Raw genomic sequence first — 27,226 nt, 5'->3', positions numbered from 1 at the left:
GCTCATACTGTGGCCTTGCTCTCTGCCATAATTTGTGTACTTTTTTTTTTTTAACCATAACAAAATGGCTTTACATTCGACAACTACATTTGTTAATATCAAATGTAAGTTTATTCCCTGTCTGTATTACACACGAACTCCTTGATAATCTTCCCACTCAAATATCCTATCCACAACAGATTTGTTTTATAGGGTGAGATACAACTAAACGATACACAACTACTTGTGCCAGGGTATTTAAGAATACTCCTTGAGCATGTCTTAATAAAAGTACATGCATGTGTTTTTCTTCTAACTTCAGATCATTTTCAACTCAAAGAACCAGAATTGGATGACAGTCCCATTTTCTGGGAAACACTGATAAGAACAGCTCCCTTTATTGGTCGGAAGTAATGAAGGCACATTTTCAAGCCTCTTTAAGTGAATACTTGTGATGGCTTGTGAAGTTATAGACATGTATATTGCTTCAGAAAGATTTGACCTTTAAATGAAACACTGAATAGAAAAAAATTGCAAATGGAAATTGAATCAGGTTCTTGAGATTTCTTCCAGGCCTCTGTAGCTCTAATAACCTCATCACGCTTGAACTTAATGGCTTAGCCTTGACTGCTATGATGCAAAAGTACAGGCTGGAGGTCAGTGAGTAATTCACTGGAACAACATTTCTTATTCCATAAATTTATACTCAATGAAGAGAGATGAAGTCTATTTATCTGAGCTACAGCTGAAATGTATAAATTAATGAAATTAGAGCTAGAGTGCTATGTACATTTACGAAAGTATAAATTTTGCTCTATTTCAGTATTAAGGCAAAGAAAACCCTAGGTAATCAGTAGTGTTGCTTTTAAAAGAAATACTCACAACTGTAATAACACCCAATCAATATCTTTGCTAAAAAAGATCCATGTTATTGGACCAGCAGTCAGAAGTGATGTCAAATATTGTCAAAATGTTTCTGTATTATTGTTTATGATTATGTTCTTTTAACTAAAATGGCTTTGCCTATCAGAAATAAAAGTTTCAAGATAACATCACAGATGATAACCTGGAAAATTAAGAACACACACATATATATATGTATCTCAGAATTGAGAGTTTCTTATTTCTCAACCTTAGTAACAGCACAGCTACAGTGCAACTTTCCTGTGTAATTTTTATTTAATCACATGTCAAATTGAAGACTTACATGAATTAAACTTTAAAAAGTATGCTTTGAGCTATCATTTTGACGTCTAGTTAGCATACAATAACTGCCTTTCAAAAGCTAAATAAAATGTTTGACATGCTTTAAATGTTATTTTCAGTTTTATTTGCTTTTTATTTCAGATCTTTGTTGTTACTTCAAGAAGCTCAGAAAAAAACAATTAAATTGTTGAATGTTGCTGGGAAATGTCATATGAGATATACTCTTTGGTACAAGGAGGATTAGAGTTTGAAAATAACTAACCATTGAGGTTGTTTATCAGAAGTTTGTACACTTCCAGGTTTGTAATGTTTCTTGTTCAGCGATGATTTAGCTAATGAGCTTGTCCCATGACCTCTGTGCTGCAAGAGTAAGATGGGATTGTTACTTAGCTTCTAGTTAGTTCAGTGAAAAGTGGCATCAGTGAAAATTTGCTTCTTAAAGCAGGTGGTGTTAGAAACCTGTTGCGTACCCAGATGAAAAGGGTTTCACAAAATCTTTCTTTTGCAATAGCTAATTGCTGAAATATATGACATTTTTGCTTCTTGGCCAGGTGCAGTTATACATGCCTGCAAAAGATGCCTGTAGGGGCATGTAAGTAGGATTTTAGTAGGGCACTCTGAGTGAGAGAGTGTGGTAAAGTTACAAGATAGAATTGCAAGTTTGCTTCTCATGGCTTGAGCTGAGTCTTTGTGTGAGTGAATCCATCTACGGGATCGGACAATTTTAAGTAATTGCTATTTGAGCAGGTAGAGGGGCACTGTCCCAGTGTTTTGTTGGGGAACAATTTCATTTCAATAGCATTCTTTCATTGAAAAACTACAGATCTGTCATAGATAATCATCCATATTGAACTTGCATTTCTCTAGGCAGACTTACTTGCGTTTTTGAAATTAATAAATTATGCTTCCTGCAACTAAATAAATTAATACAGTGGGAGGAGTTATTGAAATAAATAATAAGTGGAATTCCTAAACTTTACATACCTCATACTACTATGGAAAAGTTAAATCATTAATCACAGTGAGAAAAGATGGACGTTTTTATCAAAACTTTCTCTTCTTTAAAAGGAAGCCAGGCACTGTACTTTCTCTTAGTAATTAGTGAGGATGTAAGTTACCAATTGTTAATGTGAATGATATTAAATCAAAAGGACTAGACAAATTTATAACAAGAATGTTGAAAGAACTGTATTGGATTTCTGAAGTTTTTAATATCTGAAAATTTAATTTTTTTGCCAATGTTTAAAAGGGTAAATGTTGTAAACTGGGAAAACAGTATGTTTCTTGGATTTAACAAACATAGACAATCAGAAGCGGACAGAGATGCAATCAATACACGTAGGACAGTAACTGATACAGCTGAATTTGTTCAATAAAAAGAAAGCCCTGTTCGACAATCTCAGATCTGTGTGAGATGACAGTTAAGGCTAATAATATTGGCAATGGTTGGGAGTGTTACTTTTTCTTGTCAGATGGGGAAAATACTGATTTTAATTTCCCTAAGCTTGAACTAATAAAATCAACTGGGTATTGTCCCTTTGAAAAACACTACCTTTTCCTTTTTCCCCCAGTAGGCAGGCCCTTCATTTTGCTCTTCAGAAAAACCCCAAACAGTCCAGTGCAGGATCACTGCAGGCCATGCTGAAGAAATTGAAAAACAAAATCCAACTGCTAAATCATAAAAGGTGATGAAAGCAGTGATTCATTTTTAGTGAAGTGTTTCTAGTTGTGCCTAATGCTGCTGGCCAAGAGTACTCAGCATCTTTATAGATGCTGCAAAAGAAAACAAAGATCATTATTGGTAAAAATGTGGAAGTTACTCTAATTTGAGTGCAAAATGATAAGGAACTGTGTTATGTATTTTATCTGTTACAAAGTCATCAGGATAACATAGTAAGCTCTTAGATTTAGTGTTCTGAGCTGCAATAAGTATTTGAAATAGACACTATAGAGCAATTAATAGAAAATCTCTGGGCTACAATAGCTGAGCTGTATACCAATACGTTTAGGAAAGAAAAAAACTGTCTTTTTTTTCTTGAGTTTCAACATGAAGACATGTTTCCCATTGGGTTTGTGGTTGAATCCTTTTAAGATTTCATAAGATTTAAGATTTCATGTTATTCTGATAATTTGACATGGGTAGTAGCTGGGTTCTGTATGTCTCTATAAGAGCATATAGAACAAAATATTGTAGTTTGGGAACAAAAAGTGATAGTTGAGTAAAAAAAATATATATTTGAGCTGGAATTTATTGTTTGGGGATTTTTCCTAATAGCTGAGAAGCACTCATCATAGGTGAAGATAATTGTTGTCTGGTTATTTAAGGCATGCTTGTCATACCTTCTAGCATTTGAAGGACAAAAGCAAGTAAGAAACTGAATAATAGTGGCAAAACTAGAGTTTAAAGTTAAAAAATATTTTCAACTACTTCTTTATTTGCTGGCTGTTCATAGTGGAGAAAAATGTTAAGAGTAGTCCTATTCTTGTGCTTTCATGCTGTCTTACAGCATCTCCTAAATAAGTTCTGTTCTAAATCAGAATTATAATCTAAATAATATAATTAATTCAAGATAAATTAAACAGTAATATTTTTTCTTTATGTTATCCTTTTAAAAGGATATTAATTTGCTTCAATGAATGAAGATAATAAGGTTAATAGTTTAATGTTCCTCAGTTGATATCTGCTGCTTTTTCTATTACCTTCTTTCAGTTTTTGATTATAAATTGGCTAACCTCTGGTGTATAATTCCAGAAATCATCCCTTGAATGTATCCAAAGCTATTTACTTAGACTCATCTTTTATTATTCCCACTGCCACAGTCTAATTATTGTAGTGAAAGACTGAACACAGAATAGTTTGGGGCTTTGATCAGTCTTCATATAAATTTCAATAATGAGAGTAAAAGGTTTGTGGTTTTCTGAGATAATTTGATCCCTCCAGACACACACTGCTATTACAAAATGCAGTTCTTTTTTGGATGCTGTATGAGACCTCTGAGAGAATTTGTCTGGGTTCATGACATCTCTGGAAGCAAAATTCTTTTTTCTTACCAATAAAGAGTAATTTAATATTGTTAAATATGTCAGAGAAACTATACACTACTGTACATTTTCCCCCAAATTTTCCACTTCATTTTCCCCTATCAGTCTAATTGTCTGTATTACAAGTTCCTCCGTCAGCATTTTCAAAATCCACTAAGAGTATGCATAATGGATTTGCTTGAATTTTTCTCTTTTTTGAAGATAATGTAGTAACTGTCAGTTAAATAAATAAAACAAACCATAATCCTTGTTATTCTGTTACTATCAGTGCTAACTCCCTTTGGAGATAGAAAAGCAGCTGGACTCCGAGGTTATTTTGTAATCTTAGATATTGAAATTTAAATGCCTTAAGGAGGAAATTTCCAGAATAATTGTGACAGAAGATAAGTCCCAGCTTTTGGCAAAATTTTATTAGAACGACTTGTTTCAGATTATTGTCTGATGCCTCAATGAATTACGAAAATGGCAGCACAGCCATGTGGAAAAATAGTTGGGGTTTTGTTTCCTCTTGATAAATTCTTCTGGAAGGGTTTTGTTGCCAGCGTCACTGGGTGTGACATACAGGGACACTATCCATTAAAAATCATGAGCCTGTAGATTATGCCAGTTTACTTTAAATCATACGGGTTTTACCTTTACTACTAATAACACCTCAAATTGTGTAGCAAACTATTTATAATTTTTTTACTGAAAGCAAGGGTCAGTTAGCAAGAATTCTCATTCTGTTTGGAGTATGACCTTTGTTTTTTCTCACTGGGCCAGGCAGTTAAAGACAAAACGTGGTGACTTTCTGGTCTCCTTTACTGTTGTCTGCTAAAGAACTTTTACTGTATTTTGCCAAAAAGCCATGAACAGAATTATTCATTTGTTTAAACTTAGTGAATCCAGTTGCACATAATAGTGACCATTGCAGTCCCAGCCACTTCCAAAAGCTCATACTAGTGTCGGATGCTAAAAAATTGGCTAATAATGTTTTAAGAATACTTCATTGTTAAGATTCGTTGGTAGCTTGGAAATAAGGAAATGCAGCCTAGCATGAGCACCAGACAGCACATGCACGAGGTGAGACAGCACAAAGACAGTAAATCTCACAAAATAGGCAGTTTTTAAAAGCAGTTCTTGCAGTGAAAGTTGATTTTTCATAGCTACTGTGAATAGTAGACTCATTTAAGACAAAAGAAATAGCATATTCCATTTCCATGTGCTGTAGCTATGTGACTGTGCAAGCTTAGTGCAGTTTTTATGTGGGGAGTAAATCAAAAACATTGCAGGACTAGTTCTGCTGGATCAACTTGACCAAGCTTTAGTTATTTGGACTTTCAGGTAGGAGTCAACTGAGACTGCTAATATGAATAGGGTCCTGAGGAGCAATTGACAGCTAAGAAGTAGAACAGAACAAGTTGTATCAGTGATTTCTGTAGATCTGTCTGGTTGTTGGATTGTGTGGAGACACAATCTGTGTCTGTCTGTGGTGGGAAAAGGGCCAGCTCCTCCCAGGGGTGGGAGGAGCAGGCCCACTGTCCCAGCCAGCCTTCTAGAAGGCCCTGGGAGCAGCTGCAGGCCGCTTGCTGTAGTGTTAAAACAATGAATTTTTTCTGGTGACACCAAAAATGCATTGGGGTGGTTGGTGGGGCAGTGTAGCTGTGAGCCTTTCACCACCTGACTGTTTTTTTCAAGTGGGCTCTGAGGCTTCTCCTGCCATCACTGGAGGGACATCTCCCTTTTCCATCCTGTGTGATGGGAAATCATTCTGTGTTCAAATTTTTAGAGCAATTTCTTGGCTTGATCTCTTCCAGTTTTTCTTAAAGATCTGCCTAATGCAGGAGAATCTAAAATCTGCTAATTTGGTAAAGAGGAAGTTGGGTCTGGAAGGCAGAGTGTACTTGATGAAAAACTGATTAAATAATCTAGAAAAACAGAACAGTAGGAAGAATAAATGCAAAGTGCCACAGTTAGGCTCCAGCAATCAATGGCACCAGCCAGAAAGGGGGCAGCTAGCAAAGATGATTAGAAAGGGAGCTGGGTATTACAGGGGCTGGCAAGGAAAGTAATTTACCCTGCAGTGAAAAAGGCAAAGCAGCAGTGGATCCTGCAGGAGATGTGAAATGACACTTCTGATGTACCCCACTCTTTAAAGATCTCTGCTGAAGGTACAGAATGAGTTTTGAGCAGTGCACAGAGGAGCATGTGGATGCAGGGGGGAGCAGTAAAGGTATCAGAAGACATGTGACCAATTGAAATAATAAGTTCTGCTTCTTCTGAAGTAGACTGAAGTGCCAAATGCCAGAACGATGAGTGTGAATGACCAGATCATGATGCATGGGACTAAAGAAGTGATTTATTTTGTAACAAGACAGAGGCAGGTTAGACATTACAAGAAGACCTCTCCATTTCTAATGGTGAAGCACTAGAACAGATTTTCTGGGAGAGCCGTCAATTTCTTACTGGTAGCTTTTAAGCAGAGTTTTCACTGACATCTGTCAGGGATTGCATAGGTAAAGCTGATCTTGCCAATTTCTTGGCTGTACCACACTGTACAGCAGCTGTCTGTGGGCATGTGTAATAATGTCAGAGTGATAAAAAAAAGATTTTGAAAATTGAGAAGAACTTAACTTTTTTGAAAGAACTTAATATAACTGATGGTGTTCAACACATCATCCATAGGAATCAAATATCTAGGGACCTCTGACAACATCTGCTCTCGTATCAACACAGTATAAACTTTTTTGCATAATTACATAAAAAATCTGATATCCAGCATTACATATCCAAGGAATTGAGCTGGAAAGTTTTGCTTTGCCTTTCAAATGGAATTTGGGGTAACACCAAGCTAAGAACAGTTTAAATTGTTATTTTGGGGATTTTTATTATTTCATGTTTCCTGGACACATGTAGTTGTGATACCTGGAAAAAGCAGGAGAGCTGCTTATTTTTTGTTCATATTTCCTTTTAATACCGGGAGAGATTTAAATTTCTTTTATTCAGCTCCTAAATCACTCAGAGTCGCTTAGGTAATGAAAATACTGTTCTGTGCCTCATGTGTCAGCTGCTTCATTTCAGTAGCTGTTCTGTGACTCCTTCCTTTGTCCCTCAGCCGTTTTCCATGCTTCCAACCTTTTACAGTTAAGGTACAGGCCTGTGCTGTGACAGACATCAAAGAGGCCATAATGAAACATCTGAAGAAGGGTACTGGAATCTACTTTTCTTTCATTATTTTAATGGATGTGAAAAATGTAATAAAATTGCTTGTTATTGTTTATTCTTTCTCTGCCTTAGAAGAGTCCAACAACATTAGAAGTGTATCCCATTTTTTAGGCCCAAAAGTGTGGAACAGCTTTTAATGGGAAATAAAATGTTTTTTTGAAAACTAGAAAACTGAGCAGTGAAATAAATTGAGCCTCAAAAAGTGATTGAAATCTCCAAGTCAATATACAAAAGGCATCCAAAGACTTGTGAAGTCTGACAGAATCTCTTTGGTTTGAGATGTCTTTCATTTTGCATCAGGGCTTACATTTTTAAAAGACAGAAGCGAGCAGCGCTGTCAGGTGAAGCGGGTTTGAAAGCAGGCTGCCTGTTCATGAAAGCCTGAAATTGTGCACAGCTCTAGATAATGCGTCTTCAGCAGATAACTGAAATAATACATTTCCTAAATTGGTTGCATTAAGCAATTACTGATACTGTAGTGGAAACCATATAATTTTCTTCCTTCCTTGTAGACCCAGCGCCGTGTCACGTTTCACCTACCAGATGGCTCCCAGGAAAGCTGCAGTGACAGTGGGCTGGGAGACCACGAAGCCCCGAGCGGTGCTGGCACGTCGCACCCTCTGCCCCTCGGCTTCCCCCAGGAGGAGTACTATGAGCAGGCCTCACCCAACAGCCGGACAGAAGGAGATGGCAACTCGGACCCGGAGTCTAGTAAGTCATGAGCTCTGGTCACCTTAGTTGTTACATCATTTGAGTATCCAAAGTGGGCTGCTTTTTCAGGCAATTATTAAAGCTGAAGCTTGATTTTAATGTGGGCAAAGCAGCCCTATAGTTCTAAAAAACACCCAGGTCTGGCCACTGGACATAAAACACTCCTGAGCTGTTTAGGGTTTCTGGATGTTCTGGTTTTTGTATAGATCTGCTGTGCTGTACACAGAGGAGCTTTCTGTTGAGGTTAATGCTGTTGCCCTTATGGTCATAAATACTGCGCTGAAGATTACACTTGGTAATGTGTGTTTCCCTGTCCAACACTACAGCGTGTTGCAGTTTGTTTTAACAGGAACAACTTCTGGATGATAAGTGAGTCTTACCCACTTTCTGCAGTCTCCAGAAATAAGGGTGTCTTGATTTTTCCTTTGAGAGCAGCAATGACAAGAAGCAATAATCTCAAAAGAGTTTGTCATCTTAGCTCTGCCATTATTGCTGGCTTCTTGGGGAATTGAAACTGGGCAAAATCAAGGTGAGCTGAGGACCATGGTGGAGCTGCTATTGCTTTGCCTGCTGCGATGTGATAGCCAGTTAGAGACTCTGCTGTACTTCAGTCAATTGCTAATTGTCCAGGGGCTCTTTATCTGAATTAAATTGAACTGTGCCATTGATAAAGAGACACCTGAATGTGTGTAAGCCTCTAAGGCCTTGTTAGCGGCCTAAGAAGTGATTTGAAAATACATCTGTTCTGGGCAAAACTTGGCCCGAAAGGTGTATTTCAGCTGTTTCAGTGTATCATGAAGAATGAATTAGTAAGTCCTATGCACTTGAAATAGCTCTGTGAGAAGGTAGTTACATCTCTGCACTGGCAAATACAGCATCCAGCAGAGAGCATGACCTCCGTCTCCGAGCTGGCTCTGAGAAACTCAGCCTGGCTGTTGGAAATCATGCTGCTGCCTTTGCCGTGTGCTGCCCGGGGCGGGAAGCTGAGGGGCTTCTCTTTATGGATGAGGTTTGTTCTCTGTCTGTTAGTTAATAAGCTATTACCTGGGGATCCTCTGTTACAAACTTTTTAAAACTTGTCAAGTTATATGGTTATTGAAAGAATGCCAGAATATTATTTTTTCTGAGCTGATAGATAGCTGACAAGAACCATCAGAGATTTTGGGTGTTGTGTTAAAAACATTATTAATAATTTGGTTTTGTTTGTGTTTATGTGTTTGAGGCTGTAACATACCCTTAAGAATATTTTAAGCAGTCAAACTGAATTTTTCACAGAATGCAGCTCCAAAGGGCTACAGGTAGACACAGAAAGGAAGAAAATACCAAGTTAATTATTGCATTTGCTGCTTTTGCTCTTCATGCTTATGATCTGAACTTGCTTTCTAGCTCTCTCCTTGTGTGTAACTTGGATATTTAAGCTTTTCTGACATGAGCATGATGTACATGAGATCAGTATCTGGGTCCTTCCATGGAGAGAGCATGTGACAGGACCTGGAGTATGAGGAGTTGTTAGAGCAGACATGTGGATCTTGTCTTGCTGTTTACAAAGAGTCTCAGGTTTTGGATTTACCAGTGATTTTGGAACCCAGATTTTGCAATTTCAGAAGAAAAATGGACCATGACTCTTCTAGAATGTTGCCCTAAAAGTCATACATCTTTGACATCTGAATATCAGTGACACATATCACTGTGTGGGGACTTAGAGCAGGTGTCTGGTGTCTTTTCAAGTGTGAAGCTGAAGGAAGTTTAATCACCTGTCTAATTACCTGACAGTTCAGTTTTAAACTTAAAATTCCAGTTTAATTAGTGTTTATGCGATATGAATATTTTTTGCCCTTCTAACTTGTATCTTATTGAAACAGTTTAATTGACACAATATAGCATGATGCTTACAGTGCAGAAAGTGTACTTTTCAATCCTTTTTAGTGTTCAATGCTTATATTAATGGCAGCATCTAGTGGTAGAAAAAAAAAGCAGTTAAAAATAGTTGTCTGTTGTTTGCTGTCACACATCTAAGTAAAAAAGAAGGGGAAGACTCACAGCATGGTTTTATTCCGCATACTGCTGCAAAGTGACTTACTGCAAAGTAAGAGCAACCAAAATATCTCATGTGCTGATCTATGAAAGGGTCCAGCCTGAGGTTAATTTAATTCACTTTTGTATGTGTGACACATTTAGTCAGTAATCAAAAAGTGCAAATTGTTCTGAATTTATAGTTTCCTCTAAAAACATGCTGCTAGATTTTTGATTGTTACCTTTTTCCTCTGGTTTGGAATAGCATGGTGTATTCGAAATATTTGTATTCTTATTTCATGGAGCAAAATGTCATTAATGTAAAAAGAGAAAGGAATACACAGTCAGAACATCTGAGTAGAATTCATACAACAAAATAAGCATGGCCTTCATTCTGCCTCAAAGTCTTTTATATCTGACCTGTCTTAATCTGAAACATTGTCTAAAACATTAAGCCTCATAATCATCTGATGGTGATGTAATTCAACTTTGCCTAACAAGGAGACAGAGTTGGGATGAAACAACTTCAATAATATCCAGAGCCTACTGAGACTTTAAGTGGCTTATGAAAGCTGAGGACAGATGCCACATCACACAGGGATATATTAAAAAGTGTTTTCTCCCTCTTGTTTTTTCCTGAATACAGTTCTTAGGTTTTATTTGTTTCTCTAATATTGGAAATCATTATATTTGGGAAACTTCCCATATATTAGCAGTAGCAAAGTTTATTAGAAAATGCTGAGAAGATGAGCATAACCTAAAGCAGCAGAGGCTGAGAAATACTGGTGTGAGAAAGCCTTACAAATTCACATCCAGTATAGCATTGAAGCAAGGGGGAAAGAATAACTGAAAGAATACTGTGGTTAGAAAACTATGAGCAATTTATATGTACACCTTTAAAATTAATTGACTGTACTAATTAAAATTAGCAATAGGCTATTGAAAGTGATTTGTCTTCTGTTACTTGCCTCCTCAAAAAAGGCATAATGTGCAGTCTGCTAGATGCGTCATAAGGAAGAGATGCCAATAAACTGTCACCCTAAGTAAATAGTAATATAAAAATGAATGTTAGCTGGTTGAGAACATAATCCTTAAGTAACAGCACTAATGTATGGGGTATTAATATATTTTCTGCTCATACATTGCTCAAACTAATAAGGATGCTCCAATAACCAGCTATGCCAAGGATTTTAACTCTACATTGTTTTTTTCTTTTCTCTCCCTCCCAGTTATATTTAAATACAAAAAAATACAAACAGAGACAAAAAGTAAGAAATGCTTCTTTTGTAAACTTCCCCAGCAAACTGTCTCTCAGTGGTGCCCACTTAGTGGCAGTAAGCAGTGAGGTTGACCAAAAGACTTTGAAAGGTACATATTAACACCAATAGTGCTTGGATATTTAACACAGTAGTAACAACAATTTTTAATGCTGAACCTGTTTTCATAGCCTTATCAAAACAATCTGACTTTTTTTCTCTAGAAAATAAAATTGTTTTTCTTCTATTTGGAGAAAGTAGACTACACCTAGTTCAGCTGAGAAATTGGGCAGAGTGAGAGGAATATGATTGCATCTTTTGGGGGTGGGGGACAGGACCAGAAAACCTGAAGGCAATCTGCAATTAAAGAGTTGTAATTATTTTTGTTATTTTGTTTGTATGAACAAGATAGAAGTAAAAACAAAAATAGTTGAAAATTAAAGGACTAATTACTGAGGCAAATCATACTGAGGGAGTTTTGAATATAAGGAAGCTGCTGTGTTAGGGAGAGAGGAATCTCCATAACAATATTTAACATAAATGAGTGACTAATAAGCCAGAAAAGTTGCCTTGGAAATCAGAAGTGTTAGAGCAAAGGAAGGGATGGCCTGTGTACTGTAGCTTCATGGTCGTTTCCAGCTGGTATTGCTAGAGGAGTCTATGGTGCTTGTTTGGACCTGCCAGTTGTACCTTCTCTTGAGCAGCACAAGCACTTGTAGACCTGCTTGGGTGAACAGGATAGAATTCATCTGGGTTCAACCCTATTTTTAAACAGATCCGTTCCCCGATTCCATTTCTTACATGAGGCAATGCTTGTGGACAGCAAACAAGTGAATGAGTAGCTACGGCAAGCTTATGCTGGCTTTAAGTGATCATCTGGCTGCAAGAAAATTTGTCTAAAGAATTAAGACTGTAATCAATGGTATTTAACCACATAAGAAGGAGGTTTGCAGCAAGGATGACATCTGCTCATGATTAAAGATAGCATATTTTTCTTCCCCAAAATTAAAAGAGCACTTTCACCTTGCCTTAATTTTTTATAAGGGTGATGTTGATGGGAGTGAAGGCAGGCTCATGAAGAATGATGATAATGGGACTAAAAGTCAGAGCAGGTGAGTGCATTCATGTGAAGGAGATAATCTTCATCCAAGGATATAAAAACTGATAGTGTTTTTTTAATTTTCTGTAATACTAAGAGAAGGTGTCAAGAAAAAAAAAGTGCTTGGTCAGGCTTCACTACTGGAAAACATACTCAAGAAAGAAACTAAGATATACTTAAACAGAAACCAGTAAATGGTGTTGTGAGTTTTCCAAGAATTATGATAGAGTAGCTGTAGGATCTCCCTTCAATGACATGTATTTTAATATTGAGGAATACATGTATAGTCAGTCTATATCCAGTTAAGAACTAATAACTATTATTATGACATCAAGGTGGAGCATTATAAATTATGAAGGAAAAGACAGATTAACAGGAGAATGCAATAATCTCCATCATTATCTTCATTAATGAGTTTGGTATTAAAAAGCAGGAATGTGTCCATGAAATATTCTGCTATTTCAAAGCCACGCATCACTGAAAATATAAAGAAGGGGTGGATGATACAAGAATTTGATATAACTAAGGATTTGGAGTAATAGCAGTTGGATGAAATCTAATAGTTGAGAGTCTTTCTCATAGGAATGGACGTAACTGGCATATAAATCACCAGCTGAAAATGATGTAAGAAAAAAACAACTGAGTGTTACAAAGATAAAGTATAAGTCACCAGTACCTAATGTGATTCTGAACAAATCCTGGGTTACTCCCAGTACAGAGGAAAAAAAGAGAAATAAAAATAAATAAAACAACCCAGAACCCAAGACACTGATGGTATCACAGTGGGAATATTATGAATAGTCTTGGCTTCTCACATTAAAGAAAGGTGAACTGATTTGAGAAATAGGTGTAAAGAAATATTATTAATAACAAGGGAATGGAATGCCTATATCCAGAAAGTGGAGTTAATATTGGCTTGTTTGAACTGCAAAGTAAAGGCTGGCTGGGGATTAGGACTGCAGATCTGTTCTGTGATCCAAGAGGTCCCTTTTCTATGTTCCTAACATAGAAGCTCCCAAAGAGTGTGTTTGCTCAGTCTCAGTACTGCCTTAGCCCCTGGCCTCCAGTCCTAGTGCAGGGCCTAAGCTTAGCCCGGGCACATGCTGCATCCCTGGCCAGGCACTGGGGAGCTGGCAGGAGCTGGGCTAGCAGCCCCTGCTCCCAGCTGCTGGCGGAACCGCACCATAGTGACAGCTTGAGGGGTCCTCTGCATCTCCTGGGTGTCCTATGAAGAAGACAGGGTCAGTGCTGAAGGTAGGAAGCTCACACTCCCTGGGGAAATGGCTGCAGTTTTTGCCATGCTGACTTGTCTGTCAGTCAGAAACTCTGCAGTTGCTGAAATATACCCTTTAAACATCATCAGTAAGATTGCTCTGGCAGCTGGATTTCAGACATCATGCTGGGGCACAAGGAAAAAATTAAGCTACAAAGTTTTAAGTACTTTGTTCCCTTTCCAAAAACTGGGGCTAGGAGTTCTTGGCAGCAAATATGATTTTTATTATTTTTTAATGGTGCTTTCAGGTTTTTTGTATCTTTTTGTGTGCTTTTACTTCCACAATAAGGCTGAAATGTAACAGTAATATTTTTGGTTGTTGCTGAATTAAAACACACTATAGCACTTAGGTCTAATTTGAGAAAAAAAGGAAGACAGCGTCATTAGTTGAAGATGATAAATCTTGGACTAAAATACATCCCAGTCTACCACATCTGCCCATTGGATCCCTTTTCTTCTACTGTATTGGGTTTTTCTATCCCCCTGGCTGAACACTAATAATTAATTCAGAAAGTGCTGAGGTAATTAATCTTTCTGAGGCAATAGAGTTTGATCGATCTTCTACCTTTAATCAAATTAGCGTGTATGTAGGTGGGAGAATGTACTGGCTGACGACAGTACTGTACCACTTTGTGAAGTGCCAGCCTTTCCAGTGACCTCCTGAGAGCCCGCTCGTGAATCACGTATATATAAAGCACCGCAGCAATCATTAAGTGCCTGTTTGATTTAAAAGATGGGGAACTGGCAGAGATCAAAATCAGGATGTGCTCAACATTCACATTTTAAAGCATGTCTCCGTTAGAAGTGCAACCTTATATCTGCATGACATATGTTTGAGGCCGTTGGATGTCACAGGGCTGACAACTGTGTGGATTTTCCAGATGTTTTATCTCTTTTTTTCTACAATAAAATAACTCTCTAGTCATAAGCTTAGACAGTGAAGCAAGCCAACAGAAACTCCTATAAAAAAAACATTATGATATTCTTGATTTGTTCATCACTAGAGATTGGAGAGGGGGGAAGAGGTCAGACTGGAGAGTTGAATTTACAATGACACAGATGAGTGGCTTTTGCAAGCAGATTTTTACTTGTACCTAAGAGCATGCAGATTACATATTCAGAAATAATTCTATGATTTGTTACTTTGATCCCTGAGTGCCTGACTTAAGAGTTATTAAGGCAGCTGACACAAAGTGGAAAAAAATGGACAAAGCAAATTAAATGAAAAAGTGCAAAAGCAAAATATTGCAGCACTCGGACCCTGTCCGTCAAACACAGCACTGTAAATACAAACTCTATTTTTTTATTTCTTACACATTTTGTGAATAATGGGCACTCACTATTAATTCTTCTAAAAGGAAATTTTTTATCTTTTATTGTTGATATCACAATATAATGCCTTGATGTACATTTTCCACTGTTAGAAGTAAGATAAAAGCAAGTTTCTGAGGTGCACCATCTTCTTTCCTGCAGAAACACTGAGGATTGATGGGGAAAATCAATGGGGAAAATCTGTTGTATTTTCTAGACTACTTACTGGGATGAAGTAATTCAGGCAATAATAATGTGTTTGTGAATACCATCTAATATTATTCTTGACTGAGGTTTATGAGAAAAGTTACTCTGTATAAAAATATTAGAAGGAATAGCTCCACCTGGCAGTTTAGAAATAAGTCATTTCTTGTGAAATAATAAGGAAGGCTTTAAAGTGTTTGTTTTGGGGGTTTTTAATAATAAATGAAATCTGACATCTATAAACAGTGATTTAGTGGCAGATGTTCTGTGATATGTATTTATGTTATCACTTAAGCTGACATGGTAATGGATAATCCCATTCTTTTCTGTTTGAGGTTTATGCAAGTTTTAAAATATATTGCTTTAGCAAGCAGCCTGGTGGGCCAGAGGTGGATAGAGATCAAATTTCTTCCTTTTACTTTTCTAAACTCCTTTTAGATCTGACTAGCTGTCATATTTGCAGAAAATAGAGGCCCTGAAGTTTGGCTGGGTAAATGGAATCTAATTTGGAGCACCCTGTATCCAGGAGTGTATTAGGGCTTTGATGGTTACGATAGCTTGAAAAGTCACAAAGGGCACAGATTAAAATGGGAGGTTTATCTGGAGGGTATGAAAGCTGAAATCATTGATAGAGTTCCCTTCTGGTGACAGCTTTGAAGACGAGTGTATCTTACGTATCTTAAATCTAGTTATGGATGAGATAGCAGTTTATCATGGGGAAGCAGACCTCTGTGAGCAAAGCAATCACTTATCTTGTCCACCGGGCTTGCGAATGACAAGTGTGCAGACTGGGCAAAAGTGCTAGGAGGCAGCGGAAGTCTGGGGTGGCAAAGTCACCCTGTTCAGCAGGGCTCCTGCCCCGGGGGAGCACTGGTGCTCTCTGGACAATAAGCCTTTCTTAGCTTCTCATTTTTATTAGACCGCCCACACAGTAAGATAAAATGCATGACAATTGTGTTTCTGTTACTTATGAGCCATGGAGCGAGTAATTTTATGTCTTTCCTCTGTCTTTTGTATTTTGTCTCCAACTTTCCCTTCTTTCTCATTTTAAGAATAGGAAAACACAGATGATGCAATTTGTTTTCTTTTTTTCAAGTCAAGTGAATCTGTGGCACCGGGAGGAGCTTTTAGTGATATAAAATATTTAGATGTTTGTTACCATCTAGTTCCTGTTTTAAAAACAGAAATATAGAAAAAACTTCTTTTTGTATTTTAGATCATTTGAGTAATGTGAAAAATAGCATGATTACAATTTCATTTGAAACATCATAATTGCTTGATTTCACTGTGATGAATGAAAAAATGTATCAGGAATGTAATGGCTGTCTGCAGCTACCAATATGTCTTAAAAACTAAGCAGAAGAATTGTATTTGTTGAACAGTGAAGATTTCCAACTGACAGTGCACTAAAAGTCATGACTTTTGCTGATTCAAATATGATCAGCTCAATAAAGCAAGTGATTGGTGTCCTTGTTTGTGTAGAGATGTGGTCATCCTTTAATCTGACGTTTTCTTTTCAACTGGACTTTCTATAAGGCAATAGGATCCAATTTTGAAGTATGCATTAGGAACAACTAGAACTTTAGTTCCAAAAAGCTCAAGTATATGCATATATTCCTGAATAAGGAAGATGGTTTTTTCACTTTACTCTTCGAATATCTTTTAGTCTTCTGAAAAAGCAGCGTGTTTCTAATAAACTGCTGTTTCTGTATTGTTTGGGGTTTTTTTTGAAGTGGTATAATGTGCATTATGATCCTTGTGTTTTCTGTTTGCTTTTCAAACTTCAACTTTGCTGTGATAAGGTCAATAGGAGGGTTGGAAACCCCTGCCCAGGCTCTGGGTCAGGGAAGGCAGGGCTGGTGTCCCTGGAGCATGTTCTTGGTCCAGCCAGTCTTAACACCAGATTTTCTTGGAACATACCAGTCACTCATACTATATAAACATTCTGAAAAATAAATTCTGGGTTAAGCTGGAGAGACCTAGACAAAATATTTATGATGATACTTCTGAATTTATATTACATCAGAGGTTGAGATTCTCACCTTTGTATTTAATACCAATAAATAATGTTGCTGCTTTCTAGTTAGCAGTAGGATTTTGTATGGGTTGTGTTTTGTTCAGAATGCTGTGAGATCTCCTACTTCTGTATGAAACCAGGTGACATTCTAATGGTTTATAAATGTTTTCAGAGTTAACTCTGACTCTGTACATTGCTGATTCCAGCATTCTCAGAAGCTCCTATCTCACATATCCCTTTTATAGTTCTTCTCCTTTTCTCATGCTCTCTTGGCTATTTGTACATATCCATTTCCATGTTTTAGTTTGAATTAGATGGTAAGCTCCCTGGATTACAGACAGAAATTTTGCTGTGTGTTTGTGGGCCTCTGAGCACAATGTGGCTGTTAAGCTCATTTTATTCTCACAGTACAATTGCGGGGAAAAATATTCACTAATACTGGTATAGTAGACGTGGGGCTGATCTATGCAAATAACATGCTCTACTAGCAGTGCTTCTAAGCATATCAGGTTTTCATTTCATCCTGTAGAAATAGATAGCTTGTCTTGTGTTGGATTCCCACACTGTAAATGATGATGTGAATTGGGACTCTCATGATGTGAGAAGGCAGGAGCTGTGTGTGGGTGCAGAGGTGCTAATGCTGCTGGGCAGCACTGGGGCAGCCCAGCATCCTGCTGGTTTCATGTGCAGAGTCACCCCACTGCCACTGTTCTACAGAGCTTCTTGCAATAACAAGTTAGTTTAACCTGACTGTATAAGGTGTCTGGTAAAGAGTCAACTGCATCTGTGTGTGTTAATAACTCTAATTTGCTGATTGTATTTAACAAATGCTTTTGTGTTTCTGAGATTTGTGTTGCTGTCAAGGTGAGGCAACACTGTTGCCTCCTAAATAGCTTGGCTTAGATGGGATAATAGAGTGGCATAGTGTCATGAAATTATAGTTAACAGCATCTTCCCTTCTTCCTCCTTTGTGCTTTGAAAAAACTATTGCTTTCTGACATGCCTTGCTTCCACACAACACTGGCTTAAAACTCTACTTAAAGCCTTGGTGGACTACATTAAAGTTCTCTCTAAATAATAACAGGAAGCAAAAACTTCTCCAGCTAAATGCTGTCCAGGATAAGGACATGGTGAGCTGACTTAGTATGGTCTACTGTGCTTAAATTCCTCTCATCCAAAATAATTCCATTTCTTTGAAATAGCAGGAAGAACAATGACACTATTTCAATAGCTGTTCTTTTATCTGGTTATCTTGACTGACGTTCCAAAACCAGTATCCAAGAAGATGTGTCCTCTATAGGATAAGATGTTATAAAGTCTACCCCTCACCTAATATTTAAAAAGAAAGCAAGCATTTCTCTACCAAGAAAGGCTTTACTCATGTCACATACTTATCACTCACCGAAGAAGTGTTTAGAAAAAGACAGCCTCTGCCTCTCCTCCTCAGGAGTAATACGTGTAACAAAAAACAGTGGCAAAAAAGGGGAATAGGAATAGTGAGAGAAAGTACTTTGAAAACTGTAAGAGCAAAAAATTTTTTTTATCCTATTACAACCAATATTAAAGCTTTTCTTTACACACATGCTCATTTTTTCTCTGGGGGTCAAATCTCACAGATTACAGATTTGGATGGGGTGGAGCTCTCATACATCAGTCTCAAAAATTATGCCCTTATTTCTCTTTTTTTGTGAAGATCACAAGAATCTCTCTCCATTGACCCATTATCAGCCAGCATTACACTGACCTACTTCAATACTGGAATGTTTTCACAGCATAGTAAAAAAAGATGTATACCAGAGAAGATCTATAATGAAGTGGGTCCTTTATCCTTCGTTGCTATGTCCTGTGAATGGAATTGCATTTGGTTATGTCTGAGTGTCTGTGGTACGATAATTAGGAGTTTAGATGATTGAAATATGGTTTGTATGATTTCTAAGGAATAGTAGCAAATAAATTATCAGCTGGCATATGTAACTTTCCAGTTTTCTATTTAAATATTAATGATTACAAGATGTTTAGCTTTTGGGAAAAGGATAAAGTACTTTCTCCTCAATTTTACTTTATACTTTTGTTGTACATATATTTAATAAATATGTTTTGTTGGCATCTGCTAAGCTACAGAAAGATTTTAAAGTGCAGTGCTGTGAATTATTCTGCAGTCAGAAAAGGACATTTTTTGTCTTCTCACGGAAGTCTTCTGATTTTTTTATACAGCGTGGCTATTTCTGTGATAATGATTCCTGGCCCTTATTTTTTGTCAGAATGCAGCAGATTGCCAAATATGTGTCACAGCTTCAGAAATGTTTCTCTCTCTGTCATCCTATGAGTGGCAGAATAGAAGGAAGCACCCAGGGAAGACCTGTGAGGTCACTAGGCCTTCCCTGAAGGGTTTGGAAGGGATGACTTAGGAGGAGCAGCTGAGGTCACTTGGATTATACAGCTTGGAGAAGAGGAGGCTGAGGGGTGTCCTCATACAGCATCCTCACGAGGGGAGGAGATGGGGCAGGTGCTGATCTCTTCACTCCTGTGACCAGTGACAGGACTCAGTGAAATGGCAGGAAGCTGAATCAGGGGAGGTTTAGTTTGGATATCAATCAGGAAAAGGATTTTCACCCAGAGGGTTGTTGAGCACTGAAACAAGGTCCTGAGGGCAGTGATCACAGCACCAAGCCTGCCTGAGTTAAAGAATTGTTTAGATGATGCTCTCAGGCATATGGTGTGATGCTTTAGGTGCCCTACACAGGGACAGGAGTTGAACTCGTTGATCCTGATGAGTCCCTTCCAACTCAGCATATTCTGTGATTCTGTGATTCTATGATTCTATAATTCTAATACTGTAGTTAGCAATAAACTCGATAAACCTAAGGAGGACACTTGGTTCATTTGAACCTGCCTGTCTCTGTAACAAGCACCCCGAGTCCCAAAACCTTAATGCAGCAGGAGATTTTGTCATTGAGCTAAGATGGGGAGTGTCCAGGGAGGCCTTTCAGGAGTGTTTCCTGGGAATGTTGGTTTCTGGCAGAGCCCCTGCTGCATGGGCAGCTGCAGCCAGAGCCCCAGCTCAAACCCAGGAGAGAGAAAGAAGGACTCACTTTGTGTGATTTAAATTGCCAAGGAGACCACTGTCCACATTATGATGATTCAATGCACTGACATAAAAATTAAACACTCTGATAGACAATACTATTTCAAATCCCAAGAGAGACAAGATATTTAGGAGCAGAGAGAAAAAGAAAATGTCCTCACTTTATTCTAGCTCCTGGGTTAGGAGTGAATCATTATAAGGATTAAAAAATTAAGATATCAATATAGCCACTAAAGGTGTCTTAATAAAATAATAATAAAAAATCCTCATAATTATTTCTTTATGCTTTTTTCTAAATACTGAATTTTAGGATTTGATTTTCCTTTGTATCATACTTACAAAGAAATGTGGTTCTGCTTTGTAGATTCATCATTAACCTCTGCCATCAATTTTGTATTTCTAATATAATGAGGTCAAGAGAAATTATAATACAAGTAAACAGATGTTTTCTGTTTTGTGTAAGACTTCTTGCTGAATAAGGCAAAAAGATTATATATGTAGAGGGACATTAATCTTTCTTGTTAAAATGTGCTTTGCAGAGTGAAGAAACTCATGTACATAATGAGTACATGGTAGTCAATGGTAGTCAAATGGTAATGGTAGTAATGGTAGTCAAAGTCAGGGACTAAAAACAGGAATTTTTGAAAAACAGCTGTGCTGCACAGTGCTCTGACAGGAATAGAGGAATGCTTTATCCAGTACAATTTTCAGAATTTATTTAAGAGGAACTATAGCTAATTTTTGTCAAGTCATAAGGTTAACAAGTCTGCAAAATGGGAGGTTGGTTTGGTGTTGTTTCATTACCCTGAAAAAAGAAACATTTAACTCTCAGAAAGAGCTGCAGTTTTTCTTGTAGGATTCTCCGTGGCATCATCCTACAGTTCCAGTGTATTTTTTCATGCTGCCAGTGGCCTCACCATCATCTTCATGGTCCCTGAGAATCTTCCAGAGAAATGTAGACACAAAATAATAATCCTGGTTTAATGCTCTGGTGATCAGTTATTTTCACTTCATTTTCCCAAGGTGATCTTAAAGCCATTGCCCCTTGTCCCAGTGGCAGCGCCAGGAGCGCAGCCTAGTGTGTTGCTGTGCCCCAGCCCAGTGCCATGGACACTGGGTAGCTCTGCTGACAGGGCCTGGGATTGCCTCTGACGTGTGGACAGAGATCCCTCACTGTGTTAGTAAACTAGAACTACCATTACCCTAAGTAGTTTACTAGTTTATTTGGCTAGTATAGACTGTATGTCAGAAAAGATCTTGGCTTTTTAGGGAAATGACTGGCAAGCTGAATTACAGATGGTCCAAGCGGTGAACTTAGAAACCAGATGCAGACAGCTGTCTGCCCTGGAAGGCAAGAAGAGAGCTGCTTCACTGCTGTTTCACTGCAACACTGGTGGAGCACCAGGATATAATGTTTCATTTATGCTTTAAAAATTAATTACACTCTAAGCGTATATTGTATCTGTATCTTGTCACAGTGACAGAGAAACTGAATCTAATGTTCCACACTTAAAAGGCTTTGACTAGAAATGCATAATTTTGAAATAACCACATAAACAGAGAAGAGAAGGGGGGGTCACAGAAAGATATTTCTGGTCCAGAAGCTGGAAGTGAAGCTGTGATCCACCCAGGCAGCAGCATTTCTTATTCCAAATCACTCTATCCTTTCCCCCCCAGCAAATGTACTCTAATCCATAACCATTTTACATGCTGAGGTGAGGTGTTAAATATAAAGAATTGCTTTTAAATAATGAGCTTATGACAAAAACTAGCAAGAACAGAGATCTCAAGGTTAAAGATGGTGTTTGTCCTTCAGTCTAAGCTGCCATAAAGGAAGAAAAGAGTGTTGTTTTTTAAAAGGGCCAAAAATCCTCAACATCAAAATACAAAATAAAAAGATTTTAAAAATCTGATCTGTGTGTATGTTTGTAACTAGACATATTTGTGTCCTGTTGTTAGAATATTTTTATGGAAGCAAGGTCTTTCTCAGTTGTTTGCTCCATATGTGCTTGATGCAAATGATCATTGGCTTTGTTGTGTGTGTAACAACTTGCAGAGGGATATATTTTAATGCAGGTGGCAACTTCCCCCTCCCCTCCCCATGGTAAAGATAGCTCCAGTAAAACTCACAGAATCATATAGAATCACAGAAGGGACTGGGCTGGAAGGTACCTTAAAGATCTTCTAGTTCCAGCCCCCTGCATGGACAGCGACACCTCTCACTAGACTAGGATGCTTAAAGTAACAAAGAGAGGAAAATAAACAAGCCTGGTTCTTAAGAGGAATCCCTTGGAAGACAAGAGGGTTTTTTTACATAAGTATATGGAGGGCGTTTGAATATTACACACTTTGTCTGAGCTTCTGTAATTTTCTGCTCTGAAACAATCCTTTTTCATAAGCACACCTTTCCTATTTGGCCTGTTAGTGAGTTCTCCCTGGAGGGAAATTAGAAAATTGTTAACTGGTGACATAAGGTGGGCTGCAAAAAAGAGTTCATATATCAGTATATGTATTTTTAAAAAATCTTTAAAATTCTCTTGGATTCTCTGGGTGACTTTTGATTTTATTCTGTAAAGTTAAGTAATACAACTCGGTAGAGGACTGATACACTTGGAAAAATCTGGCAAAATTTTAGCTCTTCAGGTATCTCTATAACTCTCACTGAGGACTGTGCAAGCCATCCATGTGCTCAGTGCTTACCTTCAGGTTGTTCACAGTCTCTTTGACTCTTGGCAATACACAAGGAATAATTTCAGGTACTAAAGACAGAAAAATAAAAATAAACCCAGTGTGAGAGAGTAGGTATGTGATGCTATCAGTAAGAAAGCACAGCACTGTAGTTAGCAGACTTCACTGTAAATCAGTAAGAAAAAAACCTTTGTGGTTCTATTTCAACAATTTCCTTTTTCCAGAGGAGAACTTCAGCTGAAAAGTGGGATGCTATATTCTTTCAAGGTTTGTAAGAATATAAAGCTTTCACTGGAGTCCTTGATGGAACTTGCATTTTTATACCCATTGTGTCAGGAATTTATCTAACTTCTGCTCATGTCAGAAGAAGTCTCAGGTGTAAAATGTATTTGTAAATTACTGTTTGAGAATCTTGAACTAAAAGACCTGGTTTATTTGATGTGAAAATAATTCTGGTTTCATGCATAAGATCCGTAATATGTAACAATAATATGTAACAACAATGCAACAAGCATTGCTTGTACTCAGTTTGTTTGGGGAAAAAAATAAGCAACCCTGACTGAACTAGGCAATCTGCAGCCTTGATTAAATAGAACAGATGGATGAATGACTGAGAAAAAAAAAAAAAACAAAACAGCTCTGAAACTATGGACAGAGCAGTTTGCTCAGGCAGTACAGCTTTTTCCCCTTCATTTTTCTTTCCATGTGCTTCCACATGGTCACCTGTTTAGTATCAAAATGAACTGCAGTAGACTTTTCCCCAGTCTCATTGAACTTAGCGTGGCTTTCCAGCAAGGCCCTGGTTTTCCACTCGGGATCTTCTCTAAAAATGTATCTGCTACTGAGTGAGTGAGCCTCTGATATTAGTGTGATTTTGGTTAGTCCTGCTCTGCCTGTTGATGGATACATTTTTCTAATCTAACTTTGGGGTCCATATAGTGGCATCAGGATAGAAGTTTTACATGACACAGGCTCATAGGACAGATGCTTTCTGCCTCCAAATACAATGAAACTGTGGAATAGTAACTAACAAGATCTATCAATCTGTAAATCGTTACAATTGCTATTTGCAATTGTGAATGCTAAGGCATGAATTAGGAAGCAGTGTAACAGGCACAGCCACGGCAAAACTTCACTATAAAGTGCAAAGAGTAAATAAAGTGATAGATCTGCAGAAATCACATCTTCTAAGAATAAATGCAGCTGGATTTGGAGGGGTGGTGAAGAAATAGACTGAAGGCCATTGCTAACATGCAACAGTATCTAAAAATCAGTGATGTTACTGATAAACTCTGGAGACTGAATTGTTCATGCACAACACAACAAACAGTAGAAGTGCAACACTGATCCTAGGCTGTATTTCCAAAGGATGTAGCATACTTTGGCTTCAGGTCTTTAAATGCATGACAAACTTGCTGTTATGAGTTCCTGAAAGATGGGCATCTCTCCAGTTTCCTGCTGGAAACTGAAGTGAGACTATCCAGGTAGTCTTCAAAGCATCCATCAAATATCCCCTGCTGGTAATGCAATACACATTAAAAACAGGCATGGTATCAACCCAGGATCTAGTTAACATGCAGTGTCCTATAGCCAGTTTCTCCAAATTTTGGAGTTTTGAAACTCAGAAAGCAAAAAGTGTCTTAAACTAAGTTTCAAGTAACCTTTTACATTTAATTCTGCAAGTCACTGAGTACTACAAAGGTAGATTCTTTTTTCCAGACGCTAGAAAACCAAACTTCTCCTAGATTTAAAGACAGCACATTTGAGCAGTAAAAATGGTGTTGAGGTATATTATTTTCATTTTAAAATTTTAACTTGTATGTGCTCAGAAAACTAAACAGTATGTCTGGTTTTAGCCTGTGCTCGTTTCTAATGAGTAATTATCTAATTACGATAGTGTTCAGCATGTGTGAGAGCTCCTGTAGCAAGATTTGGAATTTTAAGGAAACAGTGTAGATCAAATGATAATGTCTCATTTGTATTCTCTGTTTCCTAGTCACTACTGCACTCTGTAAAGCAACTATAGAAGTGGGTTGCAAACATGCATCCTTTTTGTGTGAGATGAGAAAAGGCTCAATGATCCTTAAATAGTACCAGTAATCTCTTTCACACACCAGTATCAGATGATACTGTTCCAGGCAAATTGTACATTATATGAAACAGGTATTCAGTCCTGTCTAGAAATGCATCACTACTAAGGTCTTTGGGGATAAACGTGTAACTGAAGGCAGCTTTAGCTCTGCCTAACTATGTGGACAGGTAGTGGAGATTTTCCCATCCACGTCTTTAGTTGGAGGACCTGGTGATACCTTTGTTGTAACAGCAGTATGCTGGAAAACTCATTTTAGAGTTACCTCTTTTTATCTGGGATTTAGGACCATGGGATGTATGGTCCATGGGATATATGTATGAACTGTGACTTGGGTGAAAGTGTTTATTTCCACTCTAGATAGTGAAGGATGTTGTTCATACCATCTTTAACATCAGATTGCATAAGGCAGGTTTGTCAGTGTGACTGCAGTGTTACTCAGGTTTCAGCCAGGATGCAATTGGCTGACGGACAGAGGACATACCTATTTACCTCCAAATAAATGCATAGATGGAGCAAAAGCCTTTTTCTTCTTGCTAATGTCACAAGCTTCCATCCTACCCCACTGGGGGAGGAACTGAAAAGATGGCATAAACATAGAAAAGTTTGGATTGACTAGAGGCCCTAAATTTGTGTGCATTTCCAGCCATCAACTCAATCCATGCATGAAATTGAGTCTAGCTGATTGTGTTGTATCAGGAGGAAGGAGGTTTGGGTTTGCTAGGGTCTACAGAGCTGTGGTTGTCTTGCAAACTCTTGGCATATCAGCATACTAAATCAAAGTTATTGCTCAAGAGAAAAGTATTTACCATACAGATTATTCTGGGCACTCGCCCTAGTGTGACTTGGTCATATCTTCACAAACTGACTTGTATAGTCCAACCTTTATAAATCATTCCACTTGTTGTACCACTCCGTGCAGGCTGTCTCTAACTTTCCATAAAATTCAGATTACTTCATAAATGAATTTTCCCTGTATTTTGCCAGTGAAATAGTATCGTTCAGTCAGTAATACTGAGCAAGCAATCTAGGCTTTAGAGTAGGACTGCAAGATCAAGATAAGATTTTATGGATTGCCGTGTTACCAAATCCACACGAGTTAGTTTTTCAAGGTCTTTTCTTTCAAGTTTTTCTTGGAGGTTCAAATTTTCTTGCTTGTGGATCATGTGCATAAGGCAGTCTGTGGCAATAGGAAAAACTTATTTCATAACATTACGCTCTTTTTTGAGAGTTGCATATATTTAGTGCAGTTGAGTAGTGAAGTCCAAAGTCTGTTCTTTTCATCCTGCAGCAACTGCTTTTTGGTGTCTCTCCAGAGCGTTTACTGCATCTGTAGGTTTATATTATGCATCCAACACTGTGGTATCTGACACCAGCTGTTCAAAGAGTGGCTTTATGCCCTAGCATTCCCCAGGAAATGGATGAAAAAAGCCAGATAATCTCAAAATTATCTGATATCTATAATATTAATGTATGTGATTGTGTTCCTTCCCAGTGAGAACCCTCTATCATTAAAGCCTAAGTTGAGGTTAAAGTGTTGCTTATTCCAATCCATGTATAACTTATTACACTGTGATGCCTAATGCCACCTTAAATTTGTGAGCAAATACCAAATTTCTGTTGAAAAACTTGATGTCCTGCCTTAATGCAGTAGGTCTAAGTAATGAAATGTAGGGGAGGGAAAATGTTTAAGTCTGAGCCAATGGTGCCCTTGCACCGTCTGCTGTTATGTAGGTAATGGCACAGTTCCATAAATGACTCAGAGTGGTGAGTGAATTGTAGATAAATTATTTGCTGAGTCAGATGCCCTTCTTCCAGTGTGCTTTTAAATCTGAAACATATTATAAAAGTTGTTTGGTTTTTCTTTCATTACTTAGTTGTTCATCTCACAAAGTTGAAAGGTTTACAGGGGTTCTGTATTAAACCTCAATTATACCATTATTATCAGTATGATTGTGATTTTCATGTAGAGTTTCTTAAAGTTTTAAATCATAACATGCAGGAGACAGTAAAATCAGAATCAAGACTTTTAATATAATATTGAGTTTT

At 37.7% G+C, this 27,226-nt stretch overlaps 1 protein-coding gene across 1 annotated transcript in view; it reads left to right on the top strand.

The window, feature by feature from the left end:
• The window catches only part of PCDH11X (protocadherin 11 X-linked), a 466,628-nt gene that overhangs the window by 328,180 nt on the left and 111,222 nt on the right, over positions 1–27,226 (top strand). The window contains exon 6 of the mRNA XM_051630400.1: positions 7,944–8,142. Within this exon, the coding sequence (XP_051486360.1) occupies positions 7,944–8,142 (199 nt within the window). The remainder of the gene's footprint in view (positions 1–7,943; positions 8,143–27,226) is intronic.

Source organism: Apus apus, chromosome 12 (genome assembly GCF_020740795.1).
Source record: "Apus apus isolate bApuApu2 chromosome 12, bApuApu2.pri.cur, whole genome shotgun sequence".
In the NCBI taxonomy this organism is placed as follows: domain Eukaryota; kingdom Metazoa; phylum Chordata; class Aves; order Apodiformes; family Apodidae; genus Apus; species Apus apus.
Note: the sequence above shows the minus strand (reverse complement) of the source record. Positions and strands in the feature narration are given on the sequence as shown.